General features: G+C 35.1%; 1 protein-coding gene across 1 annotated transcript in view; it reads right to left on the bottom strand.

The window, feature by feature from the left end:
- Positions 1–17,381, bottom strand: part of LOC149774822 (uncharacterized) — a 37,950-nt gene extending 20,569 nt beyond the window's left edge. Inside the window, exons 1-8 of the mRNA XM_089944711.1 lie at positions 17,187–17,381; positions 11,107–11,241; positions 8,737–8,868; positions 7,102–7,236; positions 5,959–6,072; positions 5,521–5,655; positions 3,004–3,129; positions 2,560–2,694 (exon numbers count right to left, since the gene is read on the bottom strand). Coding sequence (XP_089800837.1) covers positions 2,560–2,694; positions 3,004–3,129; positions 5,521–5,655; positions 5,959–6,072; positions 7,102–7,236; positions 8,737–8,868; positions 11,107–11,232 — 903 coding nt within the window. The 5' untranslated portion in view covers positions 11,233–11,241; positions 17,187–17,381. The remainder of the gene's footprint in view (positions 1–2,559; positions 2,695–3,003; positions 3,130–5,520; positions 5,656–5,958; positions 6,073–7,101; positions 7,237–8,736; positions 8,869–11,106; positions 11,242–17,186) is intronic.
- Positions 17,382–19,649: the final 2,268 nt, after the last annotated feature.

The raw sequence follows: 19,649 nt of genomic DNA, 5'->3' as shown, positions 1-19,649 counted from the left end.
ATGAAACTCTCATGAAGATATGACAATCTCAAGTATATATGACAATCTCAAGTAGATATGACAATCCCACGTAGATATGATGTTCTCATGAAAACATGACAAATCTCAAGTAGATATGACAATCTCATTTAGATATGATGATCTCATGTGGATATAACAATCAAAAGCAGATATGACAATCTCATGAAGATATGACAACCTCAAGTAGATACGATGATCTCATGAAGATATGACAAATCTCATGTAGATATGACAATCTCAAGTAGATAAGACAATCTCATGTAGATATGATGACCTCATGTAGATATGACAAATCTCATTTAGATATGACAATCTCAAGCAGATATGACAATCTCAAGCAGATATGACAATCTCAATTAGATATGGCAGTCTCATGTAGATATGATAATCTCGAGTGGATTTGACAATCTTAAGTAGATTTGACAATCTCTTATAGATATGATTTTTCTCAAGAAGATATGACAATCTCATATAGATATGACAATCTCATGTTGAAAACTATTGACAAGAAATTTTCCAGATCAACATCATGTCACCAGTTTGAAAGTCTGATCAATAACATTTTCATTGACAACTAATAAAGATTTATAACACAGTTTAGTAAATACTTTTTTTATATGACCATATACAAGAAGAGTATTAACATGCTTTTCAAACTGGCCACCACTGAGATCATGTGAAAGGTAAGATCAATACCATTTTCATCTAGATACATATTAGCTAAATATTGTTGCTAATTCAACACACCAAATGACCATTCGGTCAGGGGTAAGAAGCGATAACAATCTCATGATAGACATTATATTGAGGTATGGTTGGAGTCATTTCCTTTTAGGACACACACACACACACACACACACACACAATATATATATATATATATATATATATATATATATATATATATATATATATATATATATATATATATATATATATATATATATATATATATATATAACTGCCTGACCTTCCATTCAGGAGATTTGCTGCTACTTGTTTGGTTTTTACAGAACATTTTGCACATAACTGGCTATGTCACTCTAAGTAAGAGGGAACTATGTGCCTTCCCAAGGGACACTGAGTCAGCTGACTCAGGCTGACCTGGACTATTGCAGAACCTGAGACCCTCAGATTACGATTCAGAACCTCTAGCAATTATACTACATCTGCTCTATGTAAAATGTTGAAAGTCGAATCTCACCAAGATCTTTCCAATATAAAACTTTTTGTATCAAATTTGGTTTAAATTCACTATGTCCTTCAAACGTTGTTGAGAGGAAACAAAATTAGTGACGGACAATACATGATTCTGAGTGGCTGACGGACACATATCACCGCAAACCACATTTTCTAAGGTGTTTAGTGGAACATATAATCATTCTGAATCGAATGTGATCAAATGTGAGCATTCAAGATGATATTCTGCAAACAATACTTCATGAAAAATAAAATGGGACCTCTGTGTGATTTATGGTAACTGCAACAGAGGTTAACTGAATCAATCAAACATTAGACTGAAATAATAGCATAGCAGTATACCTATGGCATGAGTGTGCTATGTTTTATAACAGATCCAATGCTTTTGACAAAATTTGTGATCCCCTGTCCTAGCAATAATATTGTAGTCTCACTAGTGATTTGCAGATAGATAAAAGAGCCAGGCATGCTAACATCAGTAATATACCTTGCCATAAGCAAGTGGCCAAACTAAAACAACATCAAAAGAGTAGGACATATGCATGGTTACAACTTGTATAATGCAAATTGGTAGCATATTTATTGATCACAGACTTCCAACAGCAAGGTAGAGATGGTGTCCTTGTGTGGTTTCACACTTCCAATAACAAGGTAGAGATGGTGTCCTTGAGTGGTCTCACACTTCCAAAAATACGATAGAGAGGGTGTCCTTGAGTGGTCTCACACTTCCAAAAATACGATAGAGAGGGTGTCCTTGAGTGGTCTCACACTTCCAATAACAAGATAGAGATGGTATCCTTGAAAGGTCTCACACTTCCATTAAAAAGCAGGGATGGTGTCCTTGAGTGGTCTCACACTTCCGATAGCGAGGAAGAGATGGTTTCCTCTCGTCCACTCAGACCTGGATAAAGTTTTAGTACTACTGAAGTTTGTCAGCATCAATGGGACTAGAAGCAAATAGGTCTAATCACGTTCCTGACATCCTTTGACCTACTCCAGGAGGTGAAAAAATTAGAAAAGGAGACATCTTCATTCAAATTCCATTATAACTAAACCTATTATAAGCAGCTATCAGCCACATAAGGTCGTCATTTGAAAATGTCCGAAGTAACTATTTAAAGACAAGTTTTTAATGTACGTTTTTCATTATCAGTATTTTCATACAAACATTTTATTTACAACATGTTTGAATGACGTGAATCTGTTCAATAAAAACCAATATTGAGTCCCTCAAATTCTAAAATAGTTGGTTTATCTCTATGTATATTAGCCCCGTCATTCCCAGCAACTACTAATCTATCCTATCTCTTGACGACAAGACCTCAAGGAAGAACTAACCTCTGTATGTCCCCCAGAATCCTCTTGGATGGGTTGTAAGACTGTGCTGGGCTGTTCACCAAAGTCCTGGATGTCTACTGGAGCCTTGAATTTCTCTGCAGCTGCCATCTGTGCTTGCTGACTCAGATGCTCAATCTACAAAGGAAGCAACTCTCGCGTAACTGTAATGTGAAGAACTCTTTCAAAAAGACAAAATAATAAAATTTTAATAAGATATAAAGTTTTCAATATTCAAAAGACTTAAGAAGTGAAACTGTACAAGGATTTCTGGTAGAAACAGATGCCTTTCTGACCAAAAACAAATGATCCAGGCATCCGTGTCCTTTGATTTCTTCTGTTAGTTTCTATTATCATTTCAGGCGTCATAAAACCAAATCTGCCCCAACCACTAATACCACATTCACCAACTTCTCTCATCTCAAAATTGGAGACAGATGAACTAACCTCTTTATTTTCGCCTGATTCCTCCTGGATTGGATGTGAGATTGCAGTAGACTGTTCGTCAAAGCATGCTGATGCCTCAAATTTATCTGCGTCTGACATATATGCGCCTTGACTGATATCCACAATCTGCAAGGGAAAAACTGTTTCCTAACTAGAAGGAGAAGAACTATCTACAAAGACAAACTTTTACTGTCTGTAAGCTGCCAAATTTTCATTTCAAAATAGCTCGAGGAAGAAGATTTTGCAAGATACCCTAGCAGAGACTAATGCTCATCATGCCAAAAACATCTCCAGCAATCCACGATTAGTGTGTCTCTAGTATCAGAAACTCTGGACTATTATAACCATCTCCAATTTTATTGAGAACTAAAAGTAGCAAGAATATGTTCGTACTTGCTTGAGATAACACGTTCACAATATATATTGGAGTACAGTACATAGTTTTTGAGTTTGAAAATGAAACTGGTAATACTTTCTCAAAATCTGACATTACTGGATAATGACTCTCCACATTACTCAAAGACGATATTAAATACGCAGTATCTTAATGTATTAAGATGACTCCATTAAACAAATATGTCATGCCCATCCCACCTACCCTCCATGTCTCAAACCACCTGGTCATGAAAACTAAAGGAGGAACAAACCTCGTTAATTACACCTGAATCCTCCAAAATAAGCTGGGAAACTGCTGGGCTGCTTGTCAAAGTTCTGTATGTCTGTTGAAGCCTTAAAGTTCTCTGTGACTGCCATTGGCACTTGCTGACTTAAATTCTTGATAGACAAAAGAAACATCTTGCTTGACTGCAAGGGTAACACGTGTTCAAAGAAGATATCCACTTTGAACAGGTTGCCTATTTATAACCTTCAAAAGACGCGAGGAACGAAATGTAGAAGAATCCCTCGTAAACGTTTGTAGTCAAATAGCAGAACAGAAATTCAAGGAATTCATGGTAAGTCTGAATCCTGTTTTCCTACCAATAGATTTCCTGATGCTTTCACTTTTGTTACATGTATAATTCTGAGTCAAAAGCCAAGTCATTAAACTGGCATCATTTAAAGTATTGTTCAGATACATCCATGAACTCCATTTAATAAAAATCTGTTCGACCTAGTTATATTATCATGCTCACAATCCCATGTCGCTATAAAGCTATCACCAATGACCTAAAATCAATGCCTGAGTACCGACTATTAACATCCTTACTGGAATGCAGCTAGATATGAACTATGTATAAAATATGTTGTAAATTAAATGCCATCGCCTCCATAAGCTAAATTGTGCACAAAACTGCAAGCGACGACCCTTGACTTGACCTCGGTATCAATTACATCTAGTTTGCTAACTCAATCACAAAGGTGGAGATATGTTGAACACCAAGCTTATGCCAACAATCTGTTCAAGAGATGTAATGATAAGCTTTCCGAATGGTCACGATGTCACTTGAGGATCAGATGAGCATAATTTTTATATGGAACCAGATGTATATTAATACAGCGCTTCATTCAAATATGACAACAGATTTTCCAAGATGGCCATAAAATCAGTCATCTTGGAGGTCAGATTAGCATCAGTTAACACAGGAATGGGCAACTTTCGGAAAAAGAAATGTCTATTAAAAGAGAATCTAAACATAATAAACAAGTTGGAGCAATTGCTGCAACTAAATCTTGTTTACACCATGGCCATAAAGGCACCCATTATCAACTGTATTATCATCGATTGGCTTCTATTATGACCAAATATAAATGTAGCCAGAAGTATTTTAGTGAAATCCCCATGTTGATAAGACCATTTATTTGAAGACTAGAGATAAAAGGATTTTCAAGATAGCCGCCATGATCACCAAGTTGGAAGGCTGAAAGAAGCAATTTTCAATAAGGATTAATGCATATCATGGCAAGATAATTTTAATGAAATCCCTTGTATATATAACCATCTGTAGCATGTAGATAAAGCAGGAACTTCAAGTAGGACACCATAGAACATAAACAAATATCTTTGCAGATGCTACATGCTGTTGTGTGGCAGATAAGTAGGAACAGAAAACAACAAATCATGTTTGATAAAGTATTTGGTTACGGAAATATTGTTCTAATTTATTAACTTCTATGTTCAATGTTTGGCATACAAGAAGGCATTATTGCGAAAATATGTTTTTGAGTCCAAAATTATGTGCAATGTGTAATTTATACTAACTGCATCAGAGGAAAATTCGGCTCAAATAACAGCATTCAATCAAATCTAGAATGATATATTTAATGACAACTTGAGTGCTACTGGCACACCGTAATAATTCTTCATAAAGCCCTGATGTTTTTTTTTTTGTGTGGAATGTTCAATATAGTTTTAATATAATGCATCCATAGCTGCAATAATTGGTCTCACTCTCTCTCTCTCTCTCTCTTAATGGTCTTGATTTCAGACCCACTCAACAAACCAATTACGACAGCTACCACCATGTCATATCAAATTCCTTTACCCTTATGGTTATAACAATTAAAGGAGGAATTAACCTCTTGAGCTGCACCTGAGTCTTCTTGAATGACCTGTGAGGCTGTGCTGGTCTGCTCAACAAAGTCCTGTGTGTCAGTTAGTGCCTTGAATTCATCTGCGGCCGTCATCTGTATTGTCTGACGCATATCCTCAGTCTGCAAAGGAAACAACTCTCTCTTAACTATAAGGAGATCAACTTGTTAAAGAAAACAAACGAGTTCACTTCAACAAGTTACAATGTATCAATTCTAAACAACCTGAGGAGCAAAACTGAAAAAGAACCTTTAGGAAAGACCGAAGCTTTACTGGCTGAGAAAGTGCTCAAGGCACTATAAAAAGTCCCTTTCGTCTGTGTTTTTATTATTATAAACTCAGGAGCATTGAAAACCACTCTGTTCTACCACCACCACCCCTCCACCATATCATCATGGCTCATAAAAGGAAATAGATGAGCTAACCTCTTGGATTGGCTGTGAGACTGTGCTAGGCAGCCAGCCTAAGTAATGGGTGTTTCCTGAAACCTTGAGTTTATATGCATCTGACATTTGTGCTTCCTGACTGAGATCTTCAATCTGAAAAGGAATAACATCCCACCTAACTGAAAGAACTGTTTAAAAAAGACAATATGTCACTCTCTGTATGCTGCTAATATTTCATTTATAAATATCTCAAGGACAAAGATTTTCCAAGAATCCCTCGCAGTGACCACTCCCCTTCGTGCCGAAAAAGAATCAATGATTAGCGTGTCTCTTCTGTCTTTTTAGCATTTTAGTATTTTAACCATCTCTGAACTTTCTGAGAAAACAAACAAGTAAAATATGTTTGTAAGTGTTTGAGATAACAGGTTCAAAATATATTTTTATATACAGTACTTTGTTCATGGCCTTTGTGTTTGAACATCATATCATGTAAAGCAATTGTTTCAGACCATGTCAGCTGACCGAAATGGTAATGTTCAATGCATTCTGCAGATATATCAATTCCCTTCATTCAATAAAAACTTTTTGACATATTTATATTATCATGCTCAAGAAGCATTCCACTTCAAAATCTGAGCTTAGATTGGTTGCTTTAAAACAATGCCAGAGTGCTGAAATCAACTTCTTCATTGGAATGCTAGTAAAACAAAGTGAAAATTATGGAAGGGCAAATGACTTTTCCGAAACCATGTATCCTACAAATGTGGGTAAACATTACATCTGCAATGTTTTGATTTTGAAAAAGTTGATATCCTTGAGCGGACTTCTGTGACAAATAAACCTTTATTAAGCAGACCAACTTTTCTCGTCTTACAGTTACTGCCTAAGACATGCTTGTCAGGACATTTCTCGTCATCTGTGTTCACGTAAACTCTTTCTCACTAGAATTTTAATCTACAAAATGTTTTTCATAATATGGAACTTCCAATGTAAAGTGGTAGCAGTTCCTCAAAATCTGAAATTATTGCTTAATATTTCTCTCTCTGGATCTCTAGAAATGATATTAACTACACAGCCATTCAATGTATCATGATGACTTCAGAAAATATTTGTGATAGACCTCCACCCCTGCCATTTCAAAATTCACATCACCTGGTCATAAAAACTAAAAGAGGAACAAACCTCTTTAGTTTCACCTGAATCCTTCTCGATAGGATCAGAACATGTGTTTGGCTGCTCGCCAAAGTCCATGATTTCTGCCGGAGTCTTCAGTTTCTCTGCAGCTGTCATTTGACCTTGCTGACTTGAATCCTTAATCTGTAAAGGAAACAACTCTTGTCCTACTGCAAGGGTAACCAATGTTTGACGAAAATAAAACAATCCACTTCGCTCAGACGTGCTCTGTATCAGTTTCAAACTACTCAAGGAACAAAATGTACAATATGTATGGTTGGAGCTCTACTGGCTGATCAAAAATGACAATAATTCACGAGAAGACTGATTGTTTGTTTTTCTGTCCATGTAGTTTTCTGAAAATGTGTTCCATTATAACTTTTAATTGAAAACCAAGTGATTAAACAGGCTTCATTAAGGCTATTCTTCGGATATATCCATAAACTGCATTTAACAAAAATATCTTCCACTTATTTATATTATCATGATCACAATCCCATGCAGCTATAAATTTGAGACTTTTGGCATCGAGGCAATACCAGAGTGTCTGACTATCCACTACTTTATTGGTATGCAGCTAGATACAAACTCAGGCCAAAATAAAACGTAAATTAAACACCAGGAAAATGGCATAGTTTGCTCAAGAGACATAGTGAAAAGTTTCCAAGATGGTCATTATGGTTTAAACTCCAAGATCAGATGAACAAATTTCCTATGGAACCAGATGCATCTTGCAACAGCGCTTCACTGAAATAGACAGTAGAAGCTTTTTCAAGATGGCAATAAAGGCAGTCATCTTGGAGTTTGATTCAGCATCAATTATTATTGGGACTGGCAACTACCCCAGGAAAGGAGGTGTCTTTATAAATAAAAAAAATTAACATGTCGAAACGACCACCCATTTAGGAATAATTGCTGTAATTAGATTTGTTTCAACCATGGCCACAGTGGCAACCAATATCATATATCATGTTATTAATGGCTTTCTTTTATGACCTACTAGGCATATAGACAGAAGTACTTTATTGAAAATTCCATGCTGATGCAACCATTTATTTGGAAACTAGCGATAAATGATTTTCGAGATTGCTGCCAGTCACTGAGATGGAAATGTGATTGTGCATTTATCAATGATTATCAATACAAATTATATCAAGATCTTTTTAATCACATCCCATATCTTTATGACCATCTGTAGCAAATGAAAAATAACAAGGCCTTCAAGATGACCATCATAGAATTTAAACAAACTTCAGAACTATGCGCTATGTCCAGATGGACAGATACACTCAACACAAGACAACATGTTTGATCAAGTATTCAGCTAAAGAGGTACCTTTTCAATTTACTATTTTATATGATCAAAACTTGGCATACAAGAGAAACGTATTACAGAGTAAAAATATGTCTTCTGTGAACTTATGTTATCTGACAAATATCTGACTTAAATAATACCATTCAATCAAAACTTTCATCATGTGATTCATATCAAATCAAATACTCTGTAAGAATCAATTATATCTCTCTCCTTCTCATTCGTTGGCTTCATTGTGCCACCACAAACCAATTATGATCACTACCACCCCATCCCAACTCTTTCCTCCACCCTATCTCCTGGTTATAAAAAGGAAAAGGCCAATGAACTTCTTTATCTCCACTGGAGTCCTGGATGACTTGTGAGATGGTGCTGGGCTGTTTGGCAAAGTCCTGTATGTCTGTTGGTGTCTTGAATTTCTCTTCGGCCGCCATCTGTGCTTTTGGACTCATATCTTCACTCTGCAGAGAAAATAACTCTAATCTAACTATAATGGAATCAACTAGTTAGAGAAAACAATAGAATGTACTTTGAACAACGTACAAGTTCTCGTTTTCAAAAGACCCAAGGAACAAAACCATTCAATGGTTTCTTTTTGGAGACTGATGTTCCAATGGCAGAAAAGAATTTCAAGAAAACCGTGCTTCTTCTGTCCCTTGTATTACTTTAAACCCAAATTTAGTAAGACAGATATTTTAGAATATGTTTCAGTTAACAGGTTCACAAGATGCCACTTAATCCAATAAATAGTTCTTTATTAAGGGTTGTGCCCTTGAATCTGTCTTCATGTATATGAGACCATCCGGTCTAAGACACCGTCATGATATAACCATAAGTTCGGTCTTTTTTTGTGCACAATCCAATATGTTAAAACACCAGTCAGTACTTTTAATTTCAAAGTCATTGTCAGTGTACTTATTAAAAACGTGTTTACGGTAATGCAGGTCAGTGCAAATTGTAGTCAAAAGTCATTTGTATATGAATAAAGCATTGTGTTCATAAACTCAATCAAGGACAAAATACCAAGTAAATTCCACTGACATGATCCCAGTATCAGGTGGGTCAGTTTACAAACACTGTCACAAATGTGTAGATATTTCGGTGGATTTATCTGCACTATTCGGATTCCTGAGCAATTACATATTGAAAGAAGTGTTCATTGATTATGCGATGTTAACGCCTCCATTCGATCAAAAGCATTAGTAATAAAGAGTTTTTCAAGAAGATTATGATAGTGGCATGTTGCTCATGTCCATTTAGAAAGCACCTGTACTGAGCTGTATTACTCTAGTGAAATTAATTACCATAGACATATTTTCAAGCTGGTCATCAGTCTTCTTTGAGGTGTTTGAGGACCAATTAATATAGGAACAACCACATGTTGCAAGAAAGAAGTGATCTGTGTTATAAACATATTAGCTTTATCAACAATCCTGGAACAGCTGTAACCGAATATGCTTCAAAAAGGCCATTGTTTTAGAGGCTATCTCAAATGAGCTACTGAGGAAAAGTTGAAACTTGAACTTGACCCAGTTCACCTTAATATAAAGACTCTTACAAAATCTGGTTTTCATCGATGAAATGCTACAAAATCTGGTTTTCATCGATGAAATGCTACAAAATCTGGTTTTCATCGATGAAATGCTTCAAAGAATGTATTAAGCGAAAACAAATTGCAACAGACACTAAGTGATGTGACATTGCAAACGAACACATACACAGGCACACACACAAACATATATGTATGCATCTTTCTGAATTTACACCTTCTGAGACCAAGCATTCAAAAAGGAATTTCCTGCAAATATTTATTTTGGAGTAAAAAATGCATACAATTTGCAATTTTTACTGCATTAGAAATAAACATTGGACTAAACTCAAAACGTGTCATTGAAGGTCTGGATCGTGTTGTGTTCCATGATCTGGACATTATCGTTTGTTCGACTGTCCTATGTATAGGTCCACAAAGGATACAAGGATATAAGCGTTCAATATATACAAGAGACATTGGTAGTATGCCAGTTCATAAGTAAATACCCAAACTACCAGAACATAAGATTCAGAAGACATGTACATAGTTGCAAGTTGCAGGACGGAATTGTTTAGAAAATTCCTTTTTGCGGTTCTTATTCACTTCAATAAAATATTTATGTTTGCACTCGTTTTTATTAAGATTTCCAATAGCAAGGCAGAGATGATGGCTTGACATGGTATCATAGCTAAAGACAGTCATATTACTTGTCTCCTTATGTCTAAAAAACGGAACAATAAACTTATTGGTCAGTTCAAGTAACTTGTCCGAAATCATTTATCATGCTCACGTGGGGAATTAAAATATTCGTACACACATCCTTAAGCATAACTCTTTCATACATAAACACAGAAAACCATATTAGTCAATTATCAGAATTGCTTGCTTAAGATAGGTTTGAATGTGTTCTTCTCATTATCTGTGTTCATAACAACTTCCCCTACAGTTCCTTAATATGCAAACGGTTTTCTTAATGTGGAATTCTTCATGTACACTGGAAACAGTTGCTCAAAATCTGAAATATTTGATTGAACTCTATTTATTATCATAAATGGTCTTAAATTCCCATATACTAAATGTGACATGTGTCCCTCAACAAACACATATGATAACCACTCCCATTCCTCTACCCACAAATCTGGTTCATAATGACAAAAGATGAACTAACCATTTTATCATCACTTGTTTCCTCTTGGATGGGATGTGACATTGTATCGGAATGGTCACCAAAGTGTTTGACATCTGCTGATGACTTGACTTTCTCTGCGTCTGCCATTTGTTCTTGTTGACTCATTTGCCTACTCTACAAAAGAAACAACTCTGCCCTACTTGTATTGAAAACAGCTGTTTGAATAAGACAAGGGACTCCACTCTCCCAAGGTTGCTAAATCAATTATTTGTAGAATTATGCCATATAAGAAACAAATAGCACATACAAAGGATTTACTGTTATAGGAGCATAACAGCGATGCATCATTTAAACAAACTGTTTTTCTTCTTACTTTCTCTGTTTTATAAATAATAGAGACTAAAAGTTAATATAATAAGGGAATAAAAAGGAATCATTTTAATGTGGAATTCATGTGTGGATCCTTACTGAATCATTGATTGATCTGCCTTGGTTTAATGAATTATGTCACAGCAATACATGTGTGTGCGTGTGTTCTACAGATATTATGAACTTATGAGAGAGTGGTGGGTGTATCGTCAAGTTGTTTACATTACAACATGTACAGTGGAGAGAATGTTGGTATACCTCTATGTTACTTTCATGTATTTTGACCGAAATGTCTTTGAATATTGTACTTGTGGAAATTGTACATGATCTAATTACACAGCTACCTAAAATGGCTCAGCTCGCAAATATCATCCCGAATCATCCTAAAGTACACAAAATTTAGCAGTTATTAAAAGAGGGAAAATGAATTTTGCCACACAAGACAATACCAGCATATGAAAGTGCAATGAATGAGTTACCAAATATATAAAATATAAAGCAAAAGTTATCAGGTCTTTCCATTTTTACAATTTACCTCTTAAGTCCAAGAAGAGAAAATAACTAAATGGAGCTAGAATCTATTAAGAGATGCATATCTGAAGTAAGGCCAAGCTGTATACTCTATAACCCATATCATACCCATCAATCATACACTAAAATAAAAAAGGAATTAAAGGTCTTTGAACGATACCTAAGATATATAAGGTCTTTTTTAAAATATCCACTATAACTATTGAGGTAACCAGGGGAAATTCCTTTTCTTTAATTTTTTAACCCTCATCAAAATAAGAAACTAGTTAGCGCAACCACAAACAGGCTGTTTGGAATCAGGCCACAATTAGTACTTGTAGTTCTGGTCTATTTCTAGAACATTTTTTCCCTTACCAAGAACGCATTACAGTAAATGACCTAGGCTGAATGACTGTCTTAAAAAGTAGTCATAAGGCAGATAAAATATTGGAACAAATAAATATATCGATAGGTTATAATGCCTTGCGTGGGTGTGGGAAGGGCGCTTTGCACATAGAAGGACTTGTCGAAAACACATTTATGAAGAAAGGAAAATAATAAAAATATAACTAAATGCATGATAAGTAACGTTGGCTGTATCCATTATATCAAATGCATTATTAATGTATGTAAAACTATCAATGTGATTTAAATTTGCTGCAGACATCGATTTAAAATCATGTTAGAATCGAATGTTTGTCATTAATTGTTTTAGACGCCCTACATTCTCTCATATCAGCTTACTTGAAGTAATTTTCCATACGCTGGAAGCATGTTGCTCCATTGTATCTGTTGTAGTTTCCCAATTTATTCTTTCTCTTTCTCTGTATGAAACTATTCCGATCTGTACATAATTAGTTTCTACTGGGATGTGGGTGTTTGGCACGATGTTTACATGGAATCATCTTCTAACAGTCGCAGTTGTTAGATTATGTATACCTTAAGCCACAGTTGTTCGAATATTTGTACCAATAATCAAAGGTTTTTCGAATATGTATACCTTAAGCAGTTGTTCGAATATCCCTGTTTGCTATTTATATACTCGAAAAAGTCAGCCAACGCTGTTTAAACTCTGAAAGTTTTACTTCAATTATTTACGTATACCGAAATGTCTGACAGTACTTTATGGGTCAGAAATCTTTGTTTACAAAAGGACTACCATTCCCTAAAGTTTCTATATTTTTTTCATATTATGCAATAGTGCTTCTTTAAGTAATTATTTTTTACATGGAGGGAGGTTAAGATGGCTCAGTGGTTATTGTACTGGACTCTAAAACAAAAGGGTGTGGGATCGAATCCTAACATAGGGATAACTTGAGTCAGCTACCATGGTGTTTCCCTGGGCAAGGCACTTTACTGCTATTGCCTGATGATGATGTTGCTATAATATCTTATAAGTGTTGCTTTGACATAAAGCATTTGACTAAATTTAGCATGGTCTGTGACTATTTCCTGTGTGTCAAAACAACTAGAAATCTATACAAGTATTTTATTTTAATCTGTAAGACTTGAGGAACAGTCTACCAAACTACTTTTTTGTTTGCGCAATCATTTATCCAATGACCTACGTACCTACCTACATGCATGCAATACGTATGTCTATATACACCAATCTATACTATTTACACACACCTCCATCTATGTATCAATCGATCAGATAGATAGATAGAAAGACAGACAGACAGACAGATAGATAGATAGATAGATAGATAGATAGATAGATAGATAGATAGATAGATGGATGGATGGATGGATGGATGGATGGATGGATAGAGAGAGAGAGAGAGAGGGAGATAGATAGATAGATAGATGGATGGATGGATGGATGGATAGATAGACAGACAGATAGATAGATAGATAGATAGATAGATAGATAGATAGATAGACAGAAAAATAGATAGATAGATAGATAAATGATATACAATAACAGACATAAGTAGAAGGAGAAAGCGTTTTTGACTAAACGTTTACATTGATATGATCCATTAGTATAATTTCGTATAATGTGCACTTTCTTCTCTATTATGAGAAAGAGAGAGAGAGAGGGGATGGGGTGTTGCTTACATATTCGTGTTCTGATTTAGATCCGTGTCCTTTTTTACATGTCATATATTTGTATTCTGACCTCGCCCTTCTTCACATAATGTCAAGTAATGTCAGTTCATACAAAGTTAAATCATGGAAACTGTCTTCACCAGTTCCTTTTGAATTCCAAAGAACATAGGAACATCTGCCATACAATCAAACTATTTTTCAGCATGTTTTCATGGTGGTAGTTCTGACTTTCTGTACCATTTTTCATGCTGAAAAAATTCATAATATATGACAATATTTCCCATCCATTTCACCCCTGTCCTATTTCTGTAAGATACGTATCGTGTGTGTGTGTGTGTGTGTGTGATTTAGATTTTTACAGTAGCTTTAACAATTTTAGTTATGGTGGCGCTCTACAGTTTTGTATTTATACTGGCTATTTACAAAATACCTTGTATATCTTAGGTATAATTCAAAGAACCTTTAATTCCCTTTATTTTGGTGTATGATTGATGGGTGTACTATGGGCTATAGAGTATACAGCTTGGTCTTACTTCAGATGTGCACCTTTCAAAAAAGTGCTAGCTCTACTTGGTCATTTTCACTTCCTGAACTTCAGAGGTAAATTGTATAAAAAAGAGCCGATAACTTGTTTTACATTTTATATATTTGGTAATTGATTCGTTGCACTTTCAGAAGATGGTATTGTCTAGCCTGGCAAAATTCATTTTCCCTATTTTAATAGCTGCTATGTATAGTGTACTTTAGACTAATTCGGGCTGATTTTGTAACACAAGGGAGCAGTCATTTTAGTTAGCAGTGTGCTTAAATCATGTAAAATGTCCAAAAGAAATATCATCCGCATTACATTAATGTAGCATAGAGGTATGCCAACATTCTCTCAATTGTGCATGTTTGAAATGCGAACTACTTCACCTTACATACGTCACTCTTTCAAAAGTACATATTAACTGGTGAGCGCCCCCTATATCGCTACCTTGCCTGCTATGGTAGTTTATAGCAATGTCTAGCACGGGGGGATCATGCTGCAGACATGTAGCATGATGTCCCACCCAGTCACATTATCTTAACATCAGGCCGACCAGTTCTAATACTAACCTCATAATGCTGAGCGCCAAGCGAGGCAGCTGCTTGTACCCTTTTAAGTCGTTGGTATGGCCAGGGTTCAAACCCGTGACCTCCTGCATCCGATACGGATGCTCTAACAAATGTGATGTATATTTGATTTAATAAAATTGTTTGCTTGTTAGTTTTAATTTTTTCCATTAGAAGCTATTGTAACGTAATTTTATTTACTGGAATTTGACATGTTCAGAATAGTTAGTTTGACCTGACTGTTTTTTCATAAACACCTAATAACAGAACTTTGTACCTAAAAGTTGACCTAGTTCCTAACTTTGATTTAGAATCAGGAAGAGCTGGAGTAAACAACTTCTTTTTTTTAAAATTCATTCTTTGTGCGAGATTTATTAGTGAAATTGATGCTGTACGTGGCGTTAAGCATGTAAATAGCTTCTATATTGTTGTAGAAAGTGATCACGTGACCCTCAAACGGGAATCTGTTTTGCGTCTTAAATTATTGTATAAGCTTCTTCTATACAAAATTTAGTCAGTCGGGCTTTTAAACACTTGGATGTCAAGGTGTTTCTTCTGTTGTGACCAGCTGGAATTTAATACTTTAATTTTTCTTCAAATTATTTGCATTCTAACAGATTAATTCTTTTCCTTGGGAATATTTAAGTGATCATACAGAATTCTTGGACAAAGACATTTACTGAAATTTTATTCGGAATTCAAACACCGGTATATTCTTTTCTGTGGTTCAACAAAGAACTGTTGACACTTCAGTGCTTTACTGACTACAGTATACGTCATCTCCTTCCATTTTATTACTAGGACTTCTAATTTTTAATTCTTGGATTATTCTTGAATTTGATTCTTAAAACCGTAAGTTCTTTTCCTCATTTTGACTTCGCTTTTCTAGGGAAATAAATTATTTATTAAATTTTACAAAGCTTGCAGTCTTCACTCTTTTCTTGTTGCGTTTATTAAAAGCCTAAACGTAACACATCTTAGGCTCTCGTTTGTTTAAATGTATGTATATAGTAATTTAACACCCTAAATCCTTCATGCAGAAACTGTCGGCGTCCAAAATATTGATTAACTATAACATGACATCTATAGAGGATCTAGCGTGTTAACGTAAAGCTGACATAAATTCCGTTGAATATTGATTGATTAGCGGAATCAGAACTGTGTTACCCCTTTTTTTTTCAATATCATATCTGTGCAAGACATGTACACACAGCCAGACGTGTTTATGACTAAATTTATGTTTGTTCAATTCCAGCTGAAAAGGGTTTGAAAAATGAAACAAATACTTACCTATCACCTTGTCTGTCTGAAACCAGGAAGTATAAACTAAGGGACGCTTTAACAGCTACGCTAGAAACGAGAATTGGATCCTTTGTATTGGTTATCTGACCAAACAAATGCGTATACATGTATATGCCTATCTGCCTATCTTGTCCGTAATTTGGGCTAATCACTAGGTTTCTACCACGAGATAAACACAGATAATATCGGACTCAAAGGATGTCTCGTATTGCAAACAGCTCAATATTCCTAATAGGATCTCTTACCATCAAAGAATATTTATAACATTTAACATGGAATCGTTTGTTATTTATTTATTCATTTACATTAACTGGAAAGCTGTGCAACTTTCATCCAACTCATATCTTATGCTTATTATTAATTGAAATACATGTAGGGTCGAAATTACTGGTCGTAATCAAATACACAAATACCAAGACTCGTGTAACTATTACGATATTTATCCAAGACTTGACGGGGGCCCCGTACCGCAGTGAAATGTTGTTGAGTGGGTGGGGGTGCTCATGTTGAAAATGTTCAAGGCTGTCCACCACCTTAATCCGTGTTACATATAGTTATATCACAAGCAGCACTTTAAAAGGGAGCAAGTCTGTAGCTACATGCGATTTTCATGCAACTTATAAATTACACACCAAACCACAGACATATAAGGACTTTCCATTAGTCATAGAATTGTCAGAGAGAGAGAGAGAGCGAGAGAGAGAGAGAGAGCCAGAGAGAGAGAGAGACATACAGACAGCGGTTGATATATCCATGCTCATATCAAAGCAAAATCACATTTCAGTTACCTTTAAGACCAGATCAACTCCTCTTGTATCACCACCATCAATATTAACAACAAACACAGAAACAAACAAGTAGCAGATCAAAAATAGTAATTTCGATGATAAAATTGTATGCTGTTCGATCTTTTTCTCTCGTTCCTTTCGGTCTTTCTTTCTTCCTTCGCGACTCTTGTCTCCTACTTTCTCTTCTGAGGTTCTATTTCTAACAGAATAATCTGTAGAGAGTTATTGCCCCTGAATAATTTCGCGGCTTAATCCGAACACGACTCATTTTAAGCGGACTCGTTCACACATAGATAGCCAGAAAGCAATCCAGCTAGACCGATAGATAGATAGCTGCCTAGCAACCAAGTTAATATTTTAATTTTAAAACGACAATTATTATTTTGCATTGATGTACACACCCTCTTTACAATTAAGCCATAACATATATTATTTAAAGCTTGCTAAAGACACTTTCAACTTTAAGAAAAATATGCGAAAATAACAGATTTTTTGAATTTCGTATATTTTATCGCGCAACGTTTCAAGACACAAAAGGGACTTGAAACTCATGAGGCAGTTCATGAGAATCGTGCTCTTGTTGGTGCTATAATTATTCTTAAACGCGCAGTTTGCATAACCATAAAACTTTGAAAAAGCTAATTCACATGCAAATATATATTCAACGGATAAATATAAAAACATGAATGAATAAACATTAGGACTTTTGCACATACGATATGTAATTCGAGCATCCATACATCCGAAAATAATTTTAAAATTACAAAATTGACGATATCTTGGGAGCTTTATAAATTTAAATAAGACGAAAAATTCACTACAATCAATTAAATTAATGTGACTCCAGTTTCAAACAAAATGAAGTTTGCAATACTATCCACTGTTCCCCAGTAATTAATTGTGTATTCTTGTTTGGGTTTTACTTTGTTTTTATATTTAAGTAATAACGTTATTTCAGCAAACACTTTTTATTCGTGGGCGAAAATACATATAATATAATATATAACTTCTTCAAATATGCTTACCCATAATTTAAAATGTTATTAGAACTATGATCGTTAGAATGTTCGAACAAAATGCGCTAAACTTTCCACTGAAAGGTCCCCGCCTGCCTTTCACACTGTCAATGAAAGTTTCGACAATATGATTCAAATCTGATATTTCTCATAAGTGAACAGTGGAGATATGATTCTAATCGGATTGGAAGTTTATAAAGAATTTGTGTGTGTGTGTATGTGTGTGTGTGTGTGTATATATATATATATATATATATATATATATATATATATATATATATATCACAGGCATAACTGTTTGCTTTTTGATAAAGCCATCCTGATTAGTCTAGTCGGTCCGTTGTACCAAGGATACAAGCTTAAACCGATTCTAGTTTCTGGTTCTACGAACTTCCGGTGCAGCATAATACTACGAAGGGTAGTTTACAATAACTATCTCGTTCGTAAAGCAGCTTGTCCTTGGGGTTTAAGAGACAAGAGTGAGTAAATGAACTTTTGCAATAAAAATTAAGGTCGGTCAACAACGGCTACAACCAGGTAATACGACAATTGCTTAATTAGTTACAAATATATTAGATTCTTTAGAAAACGTCAAATAACGTGACGAAATCCGAGACAGAAAGGGAATACAAAATGCTGTTTAAAATGGCATAAAGGCAGGAAAGTTCATAATTCTGTCTTTAAATGAAATAAACATTTTGTTTAGCAACACTAAAATTGATAAATGCACTCTCTTTGTATTTTTTTTATAAGACTAGAGGCCAGAATGAATCATACATTAATAACTTTTAAATTTTCAAAATATAAATGAAAATAACTTCTGACTCTTAAATAAATGTCAGAAAAATAACAAGCAGCAATAATAAAGCACATAAATTTAAGAATTCTGCCGAAAGTGTCGGGCCTTAGTATTTCTTGTTGAGAACAGCCCAAATAATACCCTACCGACACACCTTAGAAAAGCGGGCTATAGTAATGTATTTTCTTAAAATGGAAACCAGCACCTCTAACAGAGATATAATGGGATAATATTATGTTAATTAAGTTGTTTTGCCCCCAGATACCAGTAAAGTTAAAACTAGGTCAGTAGTTGAATTATATATAGCATAGTTAGTGCGTACTTTAACGATTTTAAATTTCCAACACATGGCGTGTGGATTAAAGAAGCCAATTCAATTCCATGGCAACGACTGCTACACAGAAATAATAACGCATAACATAGTCCAAGCCTGGAGAACTGAGTAATTGTAGTGTATAAGGGTGGACTAGTAGATGAAGTGCTAAAGCAATTAATGCGAAAGTTGCCAACCATCTTAATATCTTTCAACGGAGGATGTTGTTGTTGTTGGGTTTAACGCCATTTTTCAGCACACAATAGGCTATGTATGGCGGCCAGTATTAATGGTGGAGGAAGAACCCGGAAAACCCCGGGAAGAACCACCGACCC

This window comes from Sinohyriopsis cumingii, unplaced genomic scaffold, assembly GCF_028554795.1.
Source record: "Sinohyriopsis cumingii isolate HCF-2022 unplaced genomic scaffold, ASM2855479v2 utg000131l, whole genome shotgun sequence".
NCBI classification, from domain to species: domain Eukaryota; kingdom Metazoa; phylum Mollusca; class Bivalvia; order Unionida; family Unionidae; genus Sinohyriopsis; species Sinohyriopsis cumingii.
Note: the sequence above shows the minus strand (reverse complement) of the source record. Positions and strands in the feature narration are given on the sequence as shown.